A 21,845-nucleotide genomic window follows, 5' to 3' on the forward strand; every position below is an offset into this window, starting at 1 on the left:
TTCTCAGTAATAAGAATTATGTATATTCTAAATATAATTTATGTATATGCCTACTTATTTACCTTGTCCTTTAGGGGGAGCTTCAATTTGTCACAGTTCTTATTCTAAAAAAGTAACCACCCCAGTCTTATTACTTCCTGTTAGCTGGAGAATGTTCAAATGTGTTTTGCCTCATGGAGTGCTTTTCTTTGCATAGATGTTGTTGCCATAGACTTTTTTTTTTTACTCTATTTTTTTATTTCTATATATCTAGTGTTTTTAATTATCATAGATGAATTAGATTTAATTAATATTAAAGGAGCCGTTTCTTGTCTGAGTGGATTTGGTGTTTTTCTTTAAATAGTACCTGTGGTGTACACTTTTAAAGCAAAAACACATTGTGTTTCAGATTTTGGATTTTATGGACAGATAATAGGAAACTAGTATTCATCAGAATTAGACTACTTAGAAAGACATCTTCTCCCAATGTCCTTTTTTCTCCCCCTTCCCTCCTCAGGTGACATCTATCGAGTAGTTTCTAGCCAGGCTTCAGAGTACTTGGCAGAATTGGCTTCTGAATACAATGAAGATCCAGATGCATTGAAGAAGAGGGTATTCTATGTTTAAACCATCTTTGTAATAGATTAGATTCCATAGTCATTACAGATAAACAATTCCTTTTTTGGACCCAATCTTTCAATGACCAATGCACATACTTAAATTTACACACTCTAAGTAGTCCCCACGGGATTAGTGGTGCACATAAAGGGAAGCATTTGCATGTGGTTTTGCAGGATGGGGTCACTGGTGTTTTAGTCCCTAGATCAGGGGTAGGCAACCTATGGCACACGTGCCGAAGGCGGCACGCGAGCTGATTTTTAGTGGCACTCTCACTGTCCGGGTCCTGGCCACAGGTCCGGGGGGCTCTACATTTTAATTTAATTTGAAATTAAGTTTCTTAAACATTTTAAAAACCTTATTTACTTTACATACAACAATAGTTTAGTTATATATTATAGACTTAGAGAAAGAGACCTTCTAAAAATGTTAAAATGTATTACCGGCACGCAAAACCTTAAATTAGAGTGAATAAGTGAAGACTTGGCACATCACTTCTGAAAGGTTGCTGATCCCTGCCCTAGATCATGAAGTTATAACATTTGGTATAGATGTTCAGTAGTCTTAAGTGGTGGGGATGAACATTAAATGACTAAAATAGACTTGGACTATCAATTATTAATATTTAATCCAGTGGCAAAATGTCATTTCCATAATATAAGATTTTTATAGTGTTCATTTTTGATCTTATCTATTATTTTATCATTGTCTGTTCCTTTTCATTATTAGGATTATGAGATCACTAACATAATTCACTTATTGAAAAAGTTTATCTGTTTCATGGAAAATGTTAAAAGAATTATGACTGGAATTTTCAAGTGAGACTCAGGGAGTTAGGCACATAATTTCCATTGAATTTCAATGGTATTCAGTTGCCAAACTCTCATAGGCACTTTAGAAAACCTGAACCTATATTTAAAAACAGTTCTGTTTATGTGCCATCTTTTATTTCTTTCCCTGTTTTTACCAGTGAGCACTGTATAAAATATGAAGTTTAATTACATTAAGAGATCACTTTCTTGTGAATATCCTGTTTGTGACAGCACAATTATTTATTGTGATGGTTGTTATATCACAAATGTAGAACTATACATACACTATGCAGATGATCAATACGTAGCAGGAATAGATCAACTCTTGGCAGTGAAGAACAAGGGAAGAAAAATAAGAAGATGTGATCCATGCAGTGTTGTTTTCAAATAATGTTTTTTCAGTTTCCCTGTGTGATCAATTTCACGTATTTATTGCCATAATAGAATTAATTTATACATATAGTACTTGCATTTACTTGTGCAACTTCTTAAAAAAATATATATTTTGACAATTTCCCTTTCAATATACAAAATATAAGAAAGCACTACAATCTTTTGGGAACTGCTCCAAATATTCCTTACTCTAAAAAATAACATTCTAATTTTAAATATATTTGTGTGACACTGGTGCCTAGGGGCTGCAGTCAGGGATCAGAACCCCCCAGATTGCTAAACTCTGGACGGTGAAAATGAAGTCCCTGATCCAAAGTCTTTATCTGAAATGTTCTGCTTGGATTGTTATAGCTTCATCCCATTTCATTTCATTATGAGAATGTGTTTGGTTTTATACAGATACTGTCTGAAATAGAAAATGAAGAATTGCAGAGCAGAGCAACTTCTGATAGTAATAGTCAACCCATCCATGAAGATGTAACTTGCAGAGTGGTTGCTGATGAGTGCTCTGTCACAGGTAAACAAACGTAATATTAATTTATTTGTGCTGCTATTTAGTGCAATACTCATATCACTGTATAAACTATTTCTTCTGCTCTGTTCTTTTGATGAGAATAGTTATGGCTGTCCAGTACAATATATATTACAATGCATAGGTGTCAACTCTGTGGGTGCTCCGGGGCTGGAGCACCAACAGAAAAAAAAATAGTGGGTGCTCAGCACTCACTAGCAGCCTCCCTCCCCTGATCAGCTCCTTCCCTTCCCTTCCCTTCCCTTCCCTTCCCTTCCCTTCCCTTCCCTTCCCTTCCCCTCCCGCGCCTCCCACCCGCCGCAGATCAGCTGTTGGCAGCATGCAGGAGGTGCTTGGGGGGGAGGGGGAGGAGCTAGGGTGGGACACGCTCGGGGGAGGGGGCGGAACATGTTGAGAAAAGGCGGAGCAGGAGCAGGAAGAGTTGGGGGGTCAGAAAGAGGCAGGGCGGGGTGGAGGTTTGGGGAAAGGGGTGGAGTGGGGGCGGGGCCTGGGGTGGAGTGGCGGTCAAGCACCCCCTGGCAACTCAGAAAGACAGCGCCTCTGTTACGATGGGATTTAGAACCTGATTCTGGAACCGGAGCTACTTAGGCAGATGCCTGCATTTATCCAGCTGTAGGAACGGGATCTTAACTTCTTATTCTTTTATATCTAAAGTCTTAATAATGAGTTTATTTCAAATGGTATTATACACAAATGACTTAAGTAATATAATTTATTAGCTAATTTCATTTGCTGACTGGCTAAGCATACTTAAAAGGTTCCCAAATCAGCAACTGGGCCAAATGTATCGATCTTAATATTTGTTAATTTCATTTTTTTTGACATTAAGGGCAGCATTTGCAGAATGTGGCTTTGGTCTGAATTCACACAATCTGAACGTGCTGGGTTTTTTTTGCATACATAGATCCAATTTAAATGCCCAAATTGAGTGCAAATAAACTATGTATGTGTCAGTTCTCTTGTTTCTCCATGCAAAACATAGTATGAACACAAATGGAAACTCGATTGTGGCCACTGAGCATTTGCTTTATAGACTATTCACTTTAAATGTCACCATCCAATATGGATTCTGTATTCTACACTGGTAGAATACAGGGGCCATAAAAGCCCCTATGTGGCTAAGGGAAAATTGCCCTGGTGCCTGCATGTATAGGACTGCCCTAAACAGTCCTACACAGACCTCCTTACAAATCCTGGTATAGTGGGCATGTATGTTTGTAGCAGATCCTTAGGCTGGAGAGCGTAGGCCTATAAAACTGGGCATTTTGTGCAGTGCCAGCTCTTGTAGGCAGCCCATAATAGGTTGCTGTAATTTAGAGCAGCTCCACAGGCTGCCATGTTCTGCTCATAGCACTTTTTCAGCCCCTGGAGCAACTCCTCCTCTCTAGGGCTTCAAGTTATAGGCTGTACAAACACAGAATCTTACTCGTATTGTTTTCTTTTCAATCCATTAAATTATTTCATGATTTCAGATAAGTAATTACTATGAGCTCAGACTTTTAGTTAAAAGGTGTGTTTGCTTAAATTCTTGTAGATAATGGTGACATGACCATTAGCTTTACTTACCATGAAGTAGAGGAAAGGTGCAGGCAAGAATTTGAGCTGTGGGAGGAGCGACAAAAAGAACTTGAAGACCAGAAAAGGAAAAAGCTGAAAGCTGAGAGGGAAATAGAGGAAAAACAAAATGAAGAGGAAAAGAAAAGAAGGCAACTGTATCTGGAGGAATTTGAGGCTGAAAGGATGAAGTTAGAGATGCTTCATAAGGTGACGTTTTAACAGAGATATTTATAACACATCCCTTTATTTATCTGGACTACTTGAACATAAAGATCAATGCTGAAGAGAGGGAAAACAGTACCCTCTCAAATGTGTGCACATCCCCACACTTCTGGTTCCAAAAAGAAATACTGCTGAGAATAGATCATGTAGATCTTTGTATTATGATTGTCTCTCTTCCCTACTTTGATAAGCTGTGAACTACTTAACAAAGCTGATATTTAAATTGTGATAATTAGGCTTTATCATTATTAGTAAGTATCTGTAGTATGGTACCAGCCAAAATCCTTGGACAAGAATGGAACCCCAAAGTGCTAGATGCTGAACAGAAACAAAATGGTACTAGAGCAACCCATAAAAAGGTCCTTTTCATGGAAAATTTTATCTTTTTGGTGAAAAATCCCAAATAAAATATTTTGGCTGAAAGCCAAACATTTCTGTGGTGCCTCTTGGGATTTGTAGTTCTAGTTTCTTGTGCTCCAGTTCTCTTCTTTATGCCATTCTCCTTGGTCAGATTACATCTGCCCGATGCACCAGAATTCCCTCATAGTGAAGTGAAATGGTTGCATCATGGAAGATATAGTCTGGCTGGGAATCTCAGGCCATAGAGAAGAATGAGGGCATAAGAAAAATGAATTACAGCTCCCATGAAGCACCTGATTCAGATATCAGATTTCTTTTTTTTTTCCCTTTTTTTAGTTTTTAGTCTAAATATTCAGGCTGAAATATTTTGGTGCTGAGGAATCTCCTTTTTTGATGAAAAATCACAATTTTCTATGGAAGTTTACTGCGAAAAATTTAATTTCATCGAAACCCCAGTTTTCCATCAAAACCGTTTTGGTGTAAAATTTTCATGTAGCCATAGGAGACACTGTTCCTCCTTCAAAGAGCTTATGAACTTCAGAGTTATACAGTATTCTAATGGGGGTAGTTCACACTTCTGTCAGAGTAGTTGTTTCAGACTTAGACATCATTGCATCAGTTAGCCTGTACGCATTTTGAAGGATCTCTTCATGACCCATAAGGATAGACCTTTTTTTAATTTTCAGTAATAGATTGAAGATTTTGAAGAACAAGATGGCAGTTATTTGGGTAAAGTACCAAGTTTCTGACTTGGTTTTGTTTGTCTGGGTATACCGCAAGAAGGACAGGAGTTTGTTGTTATGGGTTTTAATCAGGCCGCAACTTTATTATATAGATGTCTGGGACTACCCGGCAGATAAAGTGTACAGAGCAGGCAAATCCATGGTTATTCAAATCAGTTCTCTGGGGCTTTCACCAGCCCCCCTTTGTTTCTATCCAGGTCCCTCAGCTGACCCATAGCTTGGACCTTACCATCCACCAGCGTCGCAAGAGGCTTAAGGAGGGCTATGAGAACGGGGGGGGGGGGGAGGGGGGGTTGGCTCCCTGCCATACCGGTCATGGGAGTCCCTGAACCACCTCCCTCATTCTGTTTCTTTATCCAGTACCTCCTTTTAAGTCCTTTACGAGGCCATTTATCTGGTCATTGGCTGCCCTCCCTATGGAGTACCTGCACTGAACATCCGCCACAAGGAGGCGCCAGCCATTTGCTTGGCTGCCTCCCCCATCCCCGCCGGGTTCCCAGACATCTGCAAATGGCCTCTTGGCTAGCAGCCCTACCGGGGAGAAAGAACCCATTGTCCCATGTGTAATCGTCAAGGGACACCAGCAGCTGCATTGTCCTTGACCTGGTACTGCAGCAAACGCCCTTAATGGAGGGCCGCATAGGCGACCCATTCTCTGGATCCTTGTATTGAGAGGAATCCTTAAAAGAAAACAAAATAAACAATTTGTAAGTTAGAGCCAAAAATCTGCATTTCGCCAACCACATGACATTCCAAGGTTCCAGAGAGCTCGCGGCAAACTAGAAATGAGACAAGGCATCTGCTATGCCATTATCCATGCCTGGCATGTGCTTGGAAGAAAAAACAGATGTTCAAGGTTAAGCATTGGAGAACAAATGCCCTTGCCAACTTTCCAATCCTGTGCGATCTGGAATTTTGGCGATTGATAACCTGTACCACTGCCATGTTGTCGCACCAAAGGCACACCCGTATATTAGACCCAAATTAATAACCATTTGTATCTCCACAATGATACCTCCTTAAATTGACTTAGAAAACTTTTCCAAGTCTTACTACATCTGTGTAGTGACTCATATGTAATTGTGTGGTCTGGCTATGCCACCTGGTGCTCCTGCCAGCCGGGCACAAAAAGCCTGCCCCGGGGCAACAACCCTGCAAGCAAAGTTCAGCTCAAAGCCCAGGTAGGTTAATGTCGTGAAAGGGGGCTTCTGTTTTGTCCTTCGCTAGGGGTTTTCCCAACTATTTAGCCAGGACCTGAAAATGTGTCCCAACAGGTGAAAACACTTATTTGGCCCAGCTCGCCCTGTGAACAAAAATTGTGCAAATAATGCACTGTTTGGTTTAGTCCCACTGACTGCACCACTGCCCAGTGCAACATTGAACTAAATTTCTGAAAAGCTGCACAGGATACTGAAGAGCCCATTGGCATAGCCTTGTTGAAATAAAGTTGCCGGCGGTAGGCGTCTTAAACAACCACCATTATTAAATGCCCAGCAAATACAATTATGTGTCCAGGGCTCTTTTCAGGCTTGTTGCGGTATGGACAAACCCCTGGTGCCCTTAGTGTTATGCCCTTGAACCACAGTGCGTGATGCCACCTAATTCCAGCTTGTGTTGCTGCCCTTAATGGAAACTGCTTCACCTCGCTTGCAAATTCACCCTCCCTGGTTGCAGTTTCCAGCCTGCCTGGGGGTGAAAGAACCTGGGGTAGGGGATGCTAGTTCCCCTTCCTTGCACTGTCCCTTTTCTGTTTAATTTGCCTGTGCCTGCAGTTCCCTAACACCTGGTGGTGGTGAACAGCTCCCCTGTTTTCCTGAGCTCACCCTTCTCCGTGCCCCTGGAGCCATCCTGCCTACACAGCCTGCCTGTGGGTGGAAGTACCTGGGGCAGGGGACACTAATTCCCCTTCTTTTCACTGTCCCCTTCTGTGTAATTTGCCTGTGCCTACCCTTCCTTGTCTGTGGGGCTGGGGGTAACCCCCCCCCCTTCCCCCCCGTTTTCCCAAGCTTACTCTTCTCCATGCTGTTTCCAATGCTGTTTGCTGCTTTTCTGGAGCCATGCTTGACCAAATGGGTGACACTCAATTTGAGTTTTTAGCTACTGTTTGTTTTTTTCTGATCCAACCAACCTGACTGCTTATTATATTTCAGGTATCAACACAAAATAAGTGGATTTTTGGAGAATGCTATTTTTATAGTCAGCTATGATTTTAGTGAGTTATACAATGAAATGTATTAAAATAATTGATATAAGGTTACTTGTTATACAGCAGCAACAAGCTATGATGGAAGATGAGTTACTGAAAGAAAAGGAAGTTTGGAGAGAGAAGTTTAGGCAACATGAGGTAATTTGTACACATGAATTTTTGTCAAAAAGTATTTGAATGTTATTAGAATATGCTCGAAAGATACTTTCATTGTTATGTAGGAAAACACAATCAAATTGAATGATTTATGCCATATGTGTTAAGACAGGTACCTGTGTGTAGTTTTAAAAAAGAAAAAAGTTTTTGAAATTTGTGAAAGCAGCCCTTCTCTGGCTGAGCAGTCCATTTCTCTTCTTGTTTGAGCAGCTGCAAATAGCTCTCAGGTTCGCCAGCTAAGCAAAACCTTTGGCCAACTTTACAAACTGGTGTTTGTCTCCATGTATTGATAAGAAGACAATCCTGTGTCCAGACTTACCTGAAGAAATGAAGAAGAAACCATATTAGCAGAAAGTAAAATAACATTTAAGAATAAATCTGTCTATCTTGTTTCACATATTATAATTACATCTTAAGGAAGATTTCAGTAATTCAGATGCTGAATAAAATGTATTTCTATTGTTGTTTTGGCACAGGAATTGATCAAAAGACTACAGTTGCAAATAGAAGAGGAGAAAAGGGCCTTTGAAGAGCAGAAAGCAAAAGAAAGAGAACACTTGGCAGAGCAGTGGAATAAAGCAGCTGTTAAAATCCAAGCTAGATTTAGAGCATTTATCGTGTACAGAAAATATGCTCCTATCTTAAAAGAATGGAAAGCGAAAATTAAAAGGAAGAAGGAACTGCAACAAAAAATGGAGAGAGAAAAGAGAGAAAAGGAAGAAAAAATGAGGAGACGGATGCAGGAAAGGAAGCAAAAAGAAGAGGAGTCGAGAAAGAGACAAGAAGAAATAGAAAGACAAGCACATATGGAACAGGTGAGAAGGCGTGAGGAATATGAAAAGAAGAAAGAAAATCTCCGTCTTGAACGAGAAAAAAGCCTTCAGTTAGAAGGACCAAGAGGGCAACAAGGAGCAAAACGAAAAGAGAAAATAGCAATAAATGCAGTGGCTGAAAATAGAGACAAAGACACAAAAATAACAAAGGAAGAAAGAGAGAGAGAAAATATAAAAGGCCTAAGAGAACAGGAAAAGGAGCAGAAGAAACAGATACTGGAAATAAGAGAAGAGGAAGAGAAACAAGAAGAAAAACATATTTGCCTCTTGTATCTTTCCAATAATTCAGAGAATACAAAAGACAGAAAACAGACACCACCGAGCTCTGAGAAGAAAGAAGAGTCTCATGATAAAAGTAAAGAAAATGAAGATGGGTATGTGATGACACATACAGGAAAAAGTTCCCTACAAACTAAGGATAGAGAAGCCATTGTTCTTGTAGCTAATGATGCAATCTCAAATAAGGAAAACAGTATGCACAACAGTCAGTGGAATTTGGAGGTCCAGCCAGATAACAGGAACAGTGAACACAAAGTGCAATCTTGTAAGTTTGAAACAGTTAAAACAGCAGAGGTTGTGATGAAGAAAATTCAGGAGGAAGTTGCTGAGGATTGGGACAAAAGTGAGAGTGTAATTAAGTATTTTGAGAGGCCACTAACGCTACCTGATAATGTTGAAAAGAAGAGGCTAACTTGGATGACGATGTGTAAACCCTGGTCTAAAATTTATAGGGAAAACCAAAGAAAGAACGTAGTTAAAAGAAGCAGACCAAGAAAAACCTCAGAAAGCAAGATGCCCCCATTAAGTGTAGAAATGATTATTCAATGTGGCCCTTGGAATGCCCTCCAACAGGTAACTAAATACTGTAAGTAATTCTTAAGCAGTGATTTACATGAGAGCTGACTAGTCATGTGAGGTGGAATTTTCAAAACTGTCAGTGTTGGCCTAATAATTGGTTTTTCCATTGACTTCTTCAAAGGGAAAAGAATGAGGCCAATGTCAAGTGCTTTTGGAAATCCTGCTCATGGTGCTGATTCTTTGTTTTCAGCTGCTAAACTGCATTAAGTCACAGCTGAAATTACATTATCTTTCCATATAAGTAATTGATTTATTGAAACAAGGATGTTCTGTGACTGGGATAGGAAGTGGTGCATAAAACAATGTCTCTATTGAAATATGGTTCACACTAATAAAACGGCCCAGATCTGCAGAACAGTTTATTTTAATGCAAAAGAGGCTGGCACATATTTGTACTGTGGTCATCTGATTGGTATCAACATACCATTATTAATCCTAATATATATGATATTTAGTTTAGCGATGATTCTTCTCACTTCTATTATGGTAAGATTATGTACACTTCTAATCTGTTGACATTATAAATGAGACAAAACCCCATTGACTTCTGTTTTGCTGTCTCATTAATCTTCTATTCATTCACATTATACATTATTAGTAGTGAAGCACTTATGTTTGAAATGGACATCAAAATCAAATGAGTTTGGTTACCTTTTTATAGTTTTACCAATTTTTTCCACTATCAGTTACAAATTACGGCTTTCAATTAATTGCATTTTACTCAAACGATTATCTCAAAACAAATTAACTCAGTTAAAAAATTAATCATGATTAATTGCAGTTTGAATCGCACAGTTAATAATAGAATACCAATTGAAATTTATTATAAATATTTGTGGATATTTTTTCTACATTTTCAAATATATTGATTTCAGTTGCATCACAGAATACAAAGTGTGCAGTGTTTTGTAATTATTATTTTGTATTACAAATATCTGCACTATTCTCTGGAATGGTGGCCAAAGCGTAAAGGGGCATACGAATGTTTAGCATATCTGGCACGTAAATATCGTGCAATGCTGGTTACAAAAGTGCCATGCAAATGCCTGTTCTCACTTTCAGGTGACATTGTAAATAAGGAGTGGGCACTATTATCTCCCATAAATGTAAACAAAATTGTTTGTCTTAGCGATTTGGCTGAACAAGAAGTAGGACTGAGTAGACTTGTTTTGTTTTTGAGTGCAGTTATGTAAAAAATAATTCTACATTTGTAAGTTGCACTTTCAGGATAAAGAGATTGCACTACAGTACTTGTATGTGGTGAATTGAAAAATACTATTTTTGTTTCTTTTTTACAGTGCAAATATTTGTAATAAAAATAATTATATAAAGTGAGCACTGTAATTAATTGCAGTTTTGTAATTGTTTGACAACCCTATTGCAAATCATTTCTATGTTTTTATGATGCTTAAGTAGTGTTATGCAATTTTTTTATCATGGGAGCAACATTTATCAGTTAATGTTTTTGCTGAAGATCAGAAAACTTTTAGTCTTTTATAAGTGTTTTACAGTAAATTCAGAATCTAGACTTAATCCATATAATTATATGTTACATAGTAGGTATTTAACTTTAAAAATACTTTAAAAAGGCTACATAAAAATACTATTAGAGTGCAATCTTATGGACATCCTTTTCATTGAATGTGTGTAGGTTACGACACTTACACTTCAAGATTTGCCTGGCTGTAGTCTCTCCACGTTGTCTGAATGTTCAAGTCTTCAATTATTGACCCTTAGACGCTGTGGACTAACTGCATTGGAAGGACTCAGTAACTGCAAAGGCCTAAAGTATATTGATGTGGAGGTACCTAGCATATTTTACTATCTACATGGAGGTGGGGTGAGACTGCCATCTCTGCCATTCAGGATATGATGAGACTGAATCCATCTGTTTATATGTGTATGTACATATAAGACAAGTTTTTTTTTTTTTTTTTAAGTGCCAAAAGTTGAGTGTGAGTATGGAGGGAAAGTGATAAATCTTCATTCCCTCTGTTGCATGGCTGTGCAAATGCTGTTCACCCTAGCAGTTTGTGTGCTCCACCCCCACCCCCTTAGTGACTAGGGCATTTAAAAGTGAGCGAGAAGGAGGAGGTGACGCCTTAGGAACATAACTCCTGTGTACTAGCCCAGATTGCTTGCCCATGTGCACCAGGAGCAGCACCAGCATTGATTTCTGAGGCACAATCTCTCCAGTGCTGCTTCTGCAGGTGGTGGCACTGCACTGCTGCTTACACGGAGCTGCGTCTTAAAATCTAAGTGACTAAAGAAAATGTGCCTCATTTAAAGAACTTGATGATCTACATGAAATAGATGGTTTTACCTTTTCGGTTTTTAGCATTTTGATTATATCAATGCACTGGGAGAGTTCATGCATAATGACTAACAGATGACCCATTGTGTATAAAAGTTTTGAATGTTTCTTTTTTGCCCAATGATTACTGTTCGGTGTATGCTGTGACCTTCTCAAAACTGAGAGAGGAATGGGCAAGGTCAGTTATAGCTAAGGCAACATTGTCTAGTGGTTAGAGCAGTGCACTGGGAGTCAAGACTCTTGTGTTCTTTTCCCAGTTTTCCTACCTATTAAAAATAATCTTGGGCAAAATTTTCAAATGTCCACTAATTTTGGATGCCTCAAATTACAGCGCAAAAGGAGTAAGAGGATTTTATATCTATATCAGGGGTAGGCAAACTATGGCATGCATGCCGAAGGCGGCATGTGAGCTGATTTTCAGTGGCACTCACACTGCCTGCATCCTGGCCACCAGTCTGGAGGGCTCTGCATTTTAATTTAATTTTAAATGAAGCTTCTTAAATATTTTGAAACCTTATTTACTTTACATACAACAATAGTTTAGTTATATATTTTAGACTTATAGAAAGAGACCTTCTAAAAAGGTTAAAATGTATTATTGGAACGCGAAACCTTAAATTAGAGTGAATAAATGAAGACTCTGCACACCACTTCTGAAAGGTTGCCGACCCCTGATCTATATCTATCTATCTATATATAGCTAACCTGTTGACCTTTCTCTGACTGACATTTATAGATGACGAGGTTTTATACTAAGTGTTGCCCAGTATTTTTACACACAAACTTGGTGTTTCTAAGCATTAAAAATGTTATTCTAAATATAGTATTACACTAGCTGTCTATTCGCTGGAAGTTGGGTGGCTTGATCTGCGGGCAGTGCTGGCTTGTCTGATAGAAGACTTCCATTCAAACTAAAATGACAGAGCAGTTAAATGCCCCTTTGTTAAGTAAAAGCGGAAACAACACAAGACCCTGCCCAAATCACAGACCAGCATGGCAAGGCTTGAGTAGGAGTTGAGCCAGTTGGTCTGAGGGTTTTTCCTAGCATCTGCATGCCAACACAGGGGACTGAGTATTCACAGATTCCAAGTCCAGGAGGAACCATTGCGATTGTCTAGTCTGAGCTTCTGTAAGACACAGGCCATAGAACTTCCCCAAAACAATTCCTTGAGCATTGTTGTTTGGCGGAGCTGTCTGTGAGTCAGAAGCAGGCAGCGAAAGCCAAGCAGACAGTAATAGAAGCACTACTGCGGGAAAAAAAGCCAGGAAAGCTTTATAGGCAGAGTGCTGGCTGGAAAGAAGCTTGGAAATGCCTGACTCAACCATCAGTTTCGCCTCTTAATGGAAACACTCCTCAAGGCCTCGAATACTGGTTAACTGCTCAGACTAAAAATGGTTAACAATAGTAAAGTTTACAATATTTTTGAATGACCCATAATAATGCTTAACTTAATATTGTGATTTTCATTAGTAGATCTCAAAGTGTTTCAGTCTTTCTTGTATTTATCCTCACAAACACCCCTGTGAGGTAAGGAAGTGGTGGTATCCTAATTTTTACAGATGGGTAACAGAGAGACTACGTGACTTGTCCAAGAGCACACAAGAAGTCTGTGGTGGAGTAGGGAATTGAGCCTGGGTCTGCCAAGTCGTAGGCTAGTTATCCAAACACTGGACTGTCTTTCTTCTCTCACTGAAAACTGTCTATGCTTTTCTAGTCATGATCTTTAATTTTATCTGCTTTCTTCTTTGTGGTAGGAAAACAATATTCAGACAATAAATTGTGAGAATCTAGAAAATCTCTGCATTTTAATTCTGAATAAAAATCAACTTGCATCACTTCATGGCTTAGATGGCTGCAGTGATCTCAGGAATCTTGAACTGTCCTGCAATAAAGTCACTCGAATTGGTAAGAAAATATTAAAGATGATGCATTTTATTCATTTAACATCAGTATTGTGCATTTATTCTTAACTTGGTTTGGTTGAAGATAGAAAACGACTGTTGCCAATGTAGTAGTGTTTATTTTTAATCCTGTAACAGGCTTATTTCAAAGAAGATATTACTCAGTACTCATGTCCTTATTAGGATGGAAAAATCGGAAAAGTACATATAAAATCTTGCACCCTTTGTAGGATGTGAATAGTTTAAAATTTCAAAAAAGTTGGGTGGGTGGATGATGAGAGAAGAACCAGAAACTTAAGGGGAATTAATTTGTTTTAGATTAGAAAGGAGGAAAAAATTATACAAGAGGAGAAATCCTTGTCCTAGTTCCTCCCTCTGGGGGTAACCAGGAGACCCACTAACCTGATGCTGGTACAGCAGGCCTCAGAATGTTTCCTCTGTAATGAAGGGGCAGTTAAATTCAACACAGTGGAAAGAATTGCTGATTCTGCTGCATTAGAGTGGGGAGAATCGGTTCTTTGGTTGTCTACAGAAAAACTAACCTATTCTGTCCCCCCCCCCCCATCCAAAAGTAGCTTTAATAATTGAAGGGGGGAGAGAGGTAAACCGCCTTGTAATTACCTAAAATGGCGATCCCAGTGCTGAAAGGAGCAAGGCGCTTCTTCCTTCAAGAATGCAACACAGCAGGTAGGTCTGCTGCTGAAAGAGTTGCAGGTCCTGCTGTGGGGACTGGGTCATGTTGGAAGGTAGAGAAGTGAGGGCCACAAAGGTGTAGGTAATCATTGGAATACTTAACTAATTCAAACACTGAGCCTTCTGGGGCTTGCCAGGCACTAATTCTAGTGAAAATCAAAGCATGGGTTTTGAGTCGTAAGGAAAGATTTCATTTGCTGAAGCAATTCATCTTTTGTTTGGAGGAAACTCATTTGAGCTGAGGAAGCCTATGCAAGCAGTGGGTGGGTAGGTGGCCAGCTCTTGAGTTGAGACCACTTCAAATGTGTGTATGGCAGGACTCGAGTTGAGCATCAGAAAGGTGGTGTTTTTGAATGCTTTGTCTTGCTTTAGACTTGTCTTGATGTTTACCTATAAACAAAATGAGGTGTTAAAGGAAATAAGGAATTGAATTGAATGAAAAACCAACATTATCACAACTTCCAGGCTGACAAATTAAGCCTGTACACATAAGGTCATTAAAAAAAAAATTAAAAAGTTTTTACAGCAGCAAAAACAAACGTTTAGACAAATATGCAGATATGAGAGGTGAGGACCAAATTCCATGATTAATAAATAAACAAGAAAATGGCAAATAGGAAATATTAAACTTGAGAAATTAGTGATTGTACAGCCACCCATGTGGTGTTAATAGCTTCAGTTTCAAAATGCTAATACTTTGGATATTGGATTGTTGATTTTACATATTAAAGTACATGACCATAATTCATGTTTCTGAGGACAGTGTCCTGCGGAGGTGGTAAATGGTGGTGTTATGGGCACCTACTATAAAAACCAATGCCAGTAGCCTAAGGGGAATTGAGGAAACAAACTGCAAGAAGCAGTGCTGGAACTTCCTCTATGTCTGGTTGCCAGTAATGCGCTGTGAGATTATTTGTTTGGGATGGATTTCCTGTGGCAGAATATCTGCAAGATTAATATGCAAGTGACATAATATTAATTGATGATCCTTAAGTATGAAGTATCTGTGTACAGAGCAAATGGAGTAAAAGCCTCCAGTACTCTCTATTATGTACAATGAAAGTACTGTATTCACTGAGTATGATATGAGTTTAAATGGGGAAGGGAATGTTCAACGAAAAGCCACATGGTTTTCTCGCCTAAGGAACAGCTTTGAGGATGTCTGGATAAACTAAATGCATAACATAGCTTTTTTGTTTTGTTTTGTTTCACACAATAACATATTGATAGTAAGAAATCTTATAGACTCACACAAAGATGGACTTGTGTTTTTAAGATGTTAATTTGCTCCTCCCATCTATAAATCTAGCAGCATGTCCCATGGCAATTTTGGAAGTTGCACTGCTGTGTAGCGTTCTTTTTTACATTCAGTTCATTCTGTTTTAAATTATTCTAATCTATGGATATTTTTTAAAGGCTTATATATATTATGGTTGTAGCAATTCAGGTTAACTTGTTGCAGGAAGTTTCCTAGATACTATTACTTTTGTTTTCACCAGAGTAAAAAGTGGGGAACAATGGCAGTTGGCAGAAGCTGTTAATAAAATAAATGGGGACTGAGGGGAATGCTTTATTGCAAATGAGCATGTCCCCTGAAATCAGCATGCTCACTGCCTGGGTGACTATACATTTGTACAATGAACATAAGGAACTTTAGCATATGTATATTCTTGGGAGGGGGCTGGTTCATTTAAATATTTCTTTTATTAATGAAAAATATTTAAAAAAAATCTTGTCTAGAAGGGACCTTTGTGATCATCTAGTCTTGTCCCCTGGGTAACACAGGTCATAGAACTTCCCCAAAATAATTCCTAGAGCAGAGCTTTTTAGAAAAAACATCCAATCTTGATTTTAAAATTGCCAGTGATGGCGTATCTACTACATCCCTTGGTAAATGGTTAATTACTCTCATTATTAAAAACTTATTCATTATTTTCAGTCTGCATTTGACTAGCTTCAACTTCCGGCCATTGGATCATGTTATACCTTTCTCTGTGATTGAGGCACCAATTAACCTTCTCTTTGTTAAGCTGAATAGATTGAGCTCCATGAGGCTATTGCTAGAAGGCTTGTTTTCTAATCTATTAATCATTCTTATGGCTCTTCTCTGAATCCTCTCCAGTTTACCAACATCCTCCTTGGACCAAGTATTCCAGCAGTGCCAAATACAGACAAAATGTAACCTCTCTAGTCCTATTTGAGACTCCTGTTTATGCATCACGGATCACATGAACTCTCTTGTCCATAGCATCACACTGAGAGCTCATGTTCAGGTGATTATCCACCACAGTTCCCAAATCTTTGGTTAATAACTAGATCCAGCGTCTTTGAAAATGCATGTGTATGCTGCTGCTGCTTTTTCCCCCCTGTGAATCTCTATGTAGGTCATAGGATGTGTATTTTACCCAGTAGGTTACCAGTGCTAATGAGAACAAAGCACAGCCCTGGATCCCCCTTTCAGGCAGTCTTGATTTTACCATTTGTTAGAAGTTAAGAAATGCCCAATTGGAGCATCAGCTTACTCAGAACCCCTCCTCTCTCTTTCAGTCAGAAGTCTCCTCCTGTTCTTCTTACGACCTCACTTCTCTTGCCTCATCCATCTTCTTCCTGTTTTAAAAAGAAAGTTACTTTTATTGAATCAGGACAATGTGTGCTGAACGGGGTGCCGTGGGCAAGTGGATGCTCCATGCAGCTGCACTGTTTTCACGTTACCAAGAGCAGTTCTGCTTATAGAGGAGTCTTCAGCTCTGCTTGTTCTATTGAGACATATGCATTTAGTTACAGAACACCTTTTTTCATGTACTGCCATAGCTGATATCACATCGTGTGTTTTATGTCAGTGCCCCATGAGAATTCAGACTCTCAAAGAAATCATTACTATTTAAGCATGACATTATACAAAACATAGAAGACATGTTCTTGTACATAAGATTGGCCATCCTGGGTCAGACCAATGATCCATCTAATCCAGTATCCTGTCTCTGACAGTGGCCAATGCCAGGTGCTTCAGAGGGAATGGACAGAACAGGCAATCATCGAGTGATCCATCCCCTGTCATCCACTCCCCTTGCACCCTGCATAGTGCAAAATATATGGTCACCTAACATTTGTGGTTAGTTTTAATCTTGCATATGTCTGCAATACAGCCAGTAAATATACAAATTACATATTTATATTACAGTAGCACTAGGAGGTCCCGAAGTAGATTGGAACCCCATTGTACTTAGCATTATACAAACACAGTGAGTGACAATCCCTGTCCCCAAGAGCTTACAGACAAAATAGACAAGACAGACACAAGGCTTGCGATCTAAATAAATGAGGAAACAGGCACAGAAAATGAAGTGACTTTCCAAGATTGCATAGTAGGGTAGTGACAGAGCTGGAAATAGAATCCTGGTCTCTTGATTCACGCACACCTCCTGTAGAGGTCCCTTTTGTACATCCTCTACTGGTCTGCCACCTATTTGAATTCAGTGCTTGTCTTTTAAGGGTGTTGACCTTCCTACACAGAAGTACAAAGCTTTAAAAATGGAAAAATGATGTTGAGGCAAGTTCTTGCAGCTGTCAGTTTTCAGTATTATGCCTGAAATGAAACTGTGCGCAGTCCACTAGATGGTGCTAGTTCCCTTTAATTTTTTTCCTCAATAAATAAATAAATAAAATCCAGAAAAGCAGCTTTCAGTCTGGTGTAGTATGTCACCGGCATATCTGAAATTCTTTTTTCAGTAATTAAAAGCTAGTAAATTAATTTCTTAAAGCTCGGACGGGAAATAAACTGCTCGTAACAGACCACTTGCCTTAAATTTGGTGTAGTATCAGTTTAATATCTGATATTCTTTTCCATATCCAGTTATTATTATCCTAAATCCTATGCTGTATAAATTCTTAATGTAATATGAATATTGATGTTTAATTTTTACTATGTTTTTTCCCCCTTCATCTTTTCTCTTCTTTCTCCATACACCCTCTGTACCTGTGGTAACCCTTTCTTTGGCTGGGACAAACAGTACTTTTGAAGGCCCAGGTTGCTCCAGGGAGATTACCACAAAGCTAGCTCCATACTTGCACAGATCATCTCTTTTCTGTGCATGGAAGGATGGGAAGGTTGGGGGTAGGTCTGAGAAGGCCTGTCTCAACCACCTCCCCGTTCTGTGAAGATTACACAGAAAAAAGGACTGGGAGGGTACTACATTTTTCTCACTTTCCCTCCTCCCCCCGCCATAGGTTTTTATACCGTATTCATTCCTATCATTTCTGAGCTCTCTTGAAGGAAGCCACAATGCTAGAAACAAGTGAGGAGGTGAATGGGCCCAGAGCTGGTACAGAGGTACAAGGCCTGCCCATCTTTCAGATCCCCTGGGTTCCACAAAGTTGTGGGAGGAACCTAGTCTTGTTGCGCTATCATATAAACTGCTAACAGAATGATTTGGGAGCAACTCCAGGAGAGAACTCTCACTCTCCGAGAGTGGGATGTGATAGTCTGATTCTTGCTCTGTATACCAGCTGTTAGGTTTGCTCTTTAAAAATATGGTAGTTGTAGCTATAGTTCAAGACATACATATGTTTACAGATACCTCACTTTCCTTATAAGACTTTGTTTTAATGCGCTTGCTTACACAGTGCATGCCCTCATTCACATCCCTGCTAATTGGCCTCTGTGTGTTATAGTGGTATGATTAGTTCTTACCATTTCTGGTCACTTTTTAAAAAAACTTTAATTAAAATATTTCAAATTGAAACTTTTGAGCATTTGCTCTTAGTAGAGATTTTAAGATGGCTGCTAGCATTTTGCTGACACCACAGGACCTTGACTAAATATGCTCTCTGCCTTTGGTATTTAGTAATTTCTCTAGTTACAGCATTGTAAGAGTACTTTATTGCACGAAGCATGTCCTGTTACAACACTTTGACAATGTGATGTGCACAGGGAATCTAAGCTAATTTGGTTTCTTGTTTAGTTAATAGACTCAGACGTTTGCAATTTTTGAAAATGATTGTTTAAAATGCTTGAAACACATGGGGATGAATATAAAATTAATCAGTGTTTAAAATACCTCAAAATCATTGTAAAGCCTTTTATAGAAAACTGAGTGTGTTCATTTTTTAAAACATGAACCTGTTACAATCTCAGTGTGCTTCAAGATTCAAAACTAACACAATTTTAATCGCATTATGATTTAATTCAGGTTAAAATATGAGTTTTCCTTTTCAGGTGGTTTAGAGTCATTGAAAAATCTCCAGCAACTAATTGTGGACCACAATCAGTTAATCAGCACGAAAGGTCTTTGTGATGTGCCAACTCTCATGCACATAGACTGCTCTTTTAATCATCTTACTCAACTTGAGGGCATTGAGAATTGTGGCCTGCTTCAGATTCTGAAGTTACAAGGAAATAATCTAAGTGAGGTAATATCCGTGAATCAAATGGGATGATTTTTCATACCATGCTTCTCTGATACCAGTAATACAGCCCATGATGCTGATCACATTATTTTTTTCTTGAGGGGGGGATCTACAAAGGGCCAGCTATGGGAGTTTGGTGTCTCAGTACCCTCTGTACCTTTGAAAATCCCCCCCCCTCGGTAATTTAATTTCCATTCTTTGTACTATAGTGGGTAGTTTTCAGTTTGTTGTATGCAAAATTAATTTTTTTTTAAGTTGGTAAAACTGCTATGATCATTAAAGGTAAAACGAGTCATGCAGTAGAGCGATTTCTTCCAGAATTCAGTATGGGATGATTTCATAGGTGATAACTGCCTACAACTTGAATTAAATCATTGTGGGCTGCAACTCTAAAAATAAGGCGCTAGATGGCTACCTGTACATTTAGTAACCTTTCTTGGCAATGGCTTTTATATAAAACTGAGGCAAAACCTACTTGTCAATAAATAGTCAGTCATTAGAATCATAGAATATCAGAGTTGGAAGGGACCTCAGGAGGTCATCTAGTCCAACCCCCTGCTCAAAGCAAGACCAATCCCCAACTAAATCATCCCAGCCAGGGCTTTGTCAAGCCTGACCTTAAAAACCTCTAAGGAAGGAGATTCCACCACCTCCCTAGGTAACCTATTCCAGTGCTTCACCACCTTCCTAGTGAAAAAGTTTTTTTCCTAATATCCAACCTAAACCCTCCCACACTGCAGCTTGAGACCATTACTCCTTATTCTGTCATCTGCCACCACTGAGAACAGTCTAGATCCATCCTCTTTGGAACCCCCTTTCAGGTAGTTGAAAGCAGTTATCAAATCCCTCCTCGTTCTTCTCTTCTGCAGACTAAACAATCCCAGTTCCCTCAGCCTCTCCTCATAAGTCATGTGCTCCAGCTCCCTAATCATTTTTGTTGCCCTCCGCTGGACTCCTTCCAATTTTTCCACATCCTTCTTGTAGTGTGGGGCCCAAAACTGGACACAGTACTCCAGATGAGGCCTCAACAATGTCGAATAGAGGGGAATGATCATGTCACTCGATCTCCTGGCAATGCCCCTACTTATACAGCCCAAAATGCCGTTAGCCTTCTTGGCAACAAGGGCATACTGTTGACTCATATCCAGCTTCTTGTCCACTGTAACACCTAGGTCCTTTTCTGTAGAACTGCTTCCTAGCCATTCGGTCCCTAGTCTGTAACAGTGAACGGGATTTTTCCGTCCTAAGTGCAGGACTCTGCACTTGTCCTTGTTGAACCTCATCAGGTTTCTTTTGGCCCAATCCTCTAATTTGTCTAGGTTCTTCTGTATCCTATCCCTACCCTCCAGCGTATCTACCACTCCTCCCAGTTTAGTGTCATCTGCAAACTTGCTGAGGGTGCAATACACGCCATCCTCCAGATCATTAATGAAGATATTGAACAAAACCGGCCCCAGGACCGACCCTTGGGGCACTCCTCTTGATACTGGCTGCCAACTAGACATGGAGCCATTGATCACTACCCGTTGAGCCCGACGATCTAGACAGCTTTCTATCCACCTTATAGTCCATTCATCCAGCCCATACTTCTTTAACTTGCTGGCAAGAATACTGTGGGAGACCGTAACAAAAGCTTTGCTAAAGTCAAGGAATAACACATCCACTGCTTTCCCCTCATCCACAGACCCAGTCATCTCCTCATTGCGTGAATGAAAGCAGTAAGTCTGTGTATATTGCTAATCTCAAATGCTGTGGCATACATTAAATGTTCAGACTATGCACAAAGCATAGAAAAATGTTAGCATGTGATAAATCGAAAATGCTATACATACTATGTAACAAAGCATATCTGTAATAGTATTTAATAATATAGTCAAGAAAAGCAACTGATAAGCATTCAATTGTTGTTATATGCAATCAATTTTTATTTGAAAAATAATAGCAAAAAATCACTTTCCTGTATTTAGCTCCCTACCTTGGAAAATCATGTTCTGCTAAGAGAACTATACTTGGATGACAATAGTATTTCAACTATGGAAACATTTTCTTTTTATTGGCTGCCTCTGCTACATATCCTTTCCCTATCACAAAACAGGTAAAGTGGAAACTTTTTCTATTCAAGTAATTTAATACATAGATATTTACAAAATAACAGTTCTCTTATGAGTTTTCAGTATGAACCTGAGTGTATATAAAGGACCATAAAGGACAGTTTCAGCTGTACCAGACAAAGCAGAGTTCCTAGGATGATGTTGTTTGAA

At 39.2% G+C, this 21,845-nt stretch overlaps 1 protein-coding gene across 2 annotated transcripts in view; it reads left to right on the plus strand.

Moving 5' to 3' along the window:
• Positions 1 to 21,845, plus strand: part of LRRIQ1 (leucine rich repeats and IQ motif containing 1) — a 158,422-nt gene that overhangs the window by 10,636 nt on the left and 125,941 nt on the right. Inside the window, exons 4-12 of one of the 2 annotated variants that reach the window (XM_065559974.1) lie at positions 497 to 591; positions 2,202 to 2,319; positions 3,869 to 4,098; positions 7,489 to 7,560; positions 8,055 to 9,263; positions 10,921 to 11,073; positions 13,339 to 13,489; positions 19,394 to 19,587; positions 21,552 to 21,679. In XM_065559974.1, the coding sequence (XP_065416046.1) occupies positions 497 to 591; positions 2,202 to 2,319; positions 3,869 to 4,098; positions 7,489 to 7,560; positions 8,055 to 9,263; positions 10,921 to 11,073; positions 13,339 to 13,489; positions 19,394 to 19,587; positions 21,552 to 21,679 (2,350 nt within the window). Of the gene's footprint in view, positions 1 to 496; positions 592 to 2,201; positions 2,320 to 3,868; positions 4,099 to 7,485; positions 7,561 to 8,054; positions 9,264 to 10,920; positions 11,074 to 13,338; positions 13,490 to 19,393; positions 19,588 to 21,551; positions 21,680 to 21,845 lie in introns of both variants that reach the window. The other variant, XM_005279152.5, reaches the window with a different exon arrangement.

Source organism: Chrysemys picta, chromosome 1 (genome assembly GCF_011386835.1).
Source record: "Chrysemys picta bellii isolate R12L10 chromosome 1, ASM1138683v2, whole genome shotgun sequence".
Taxonomy (NCBI): Eukaryota; Metazoa; Chordata; order Testudines; family Emydidae; genus Chrysemys; species Chrysemys picta.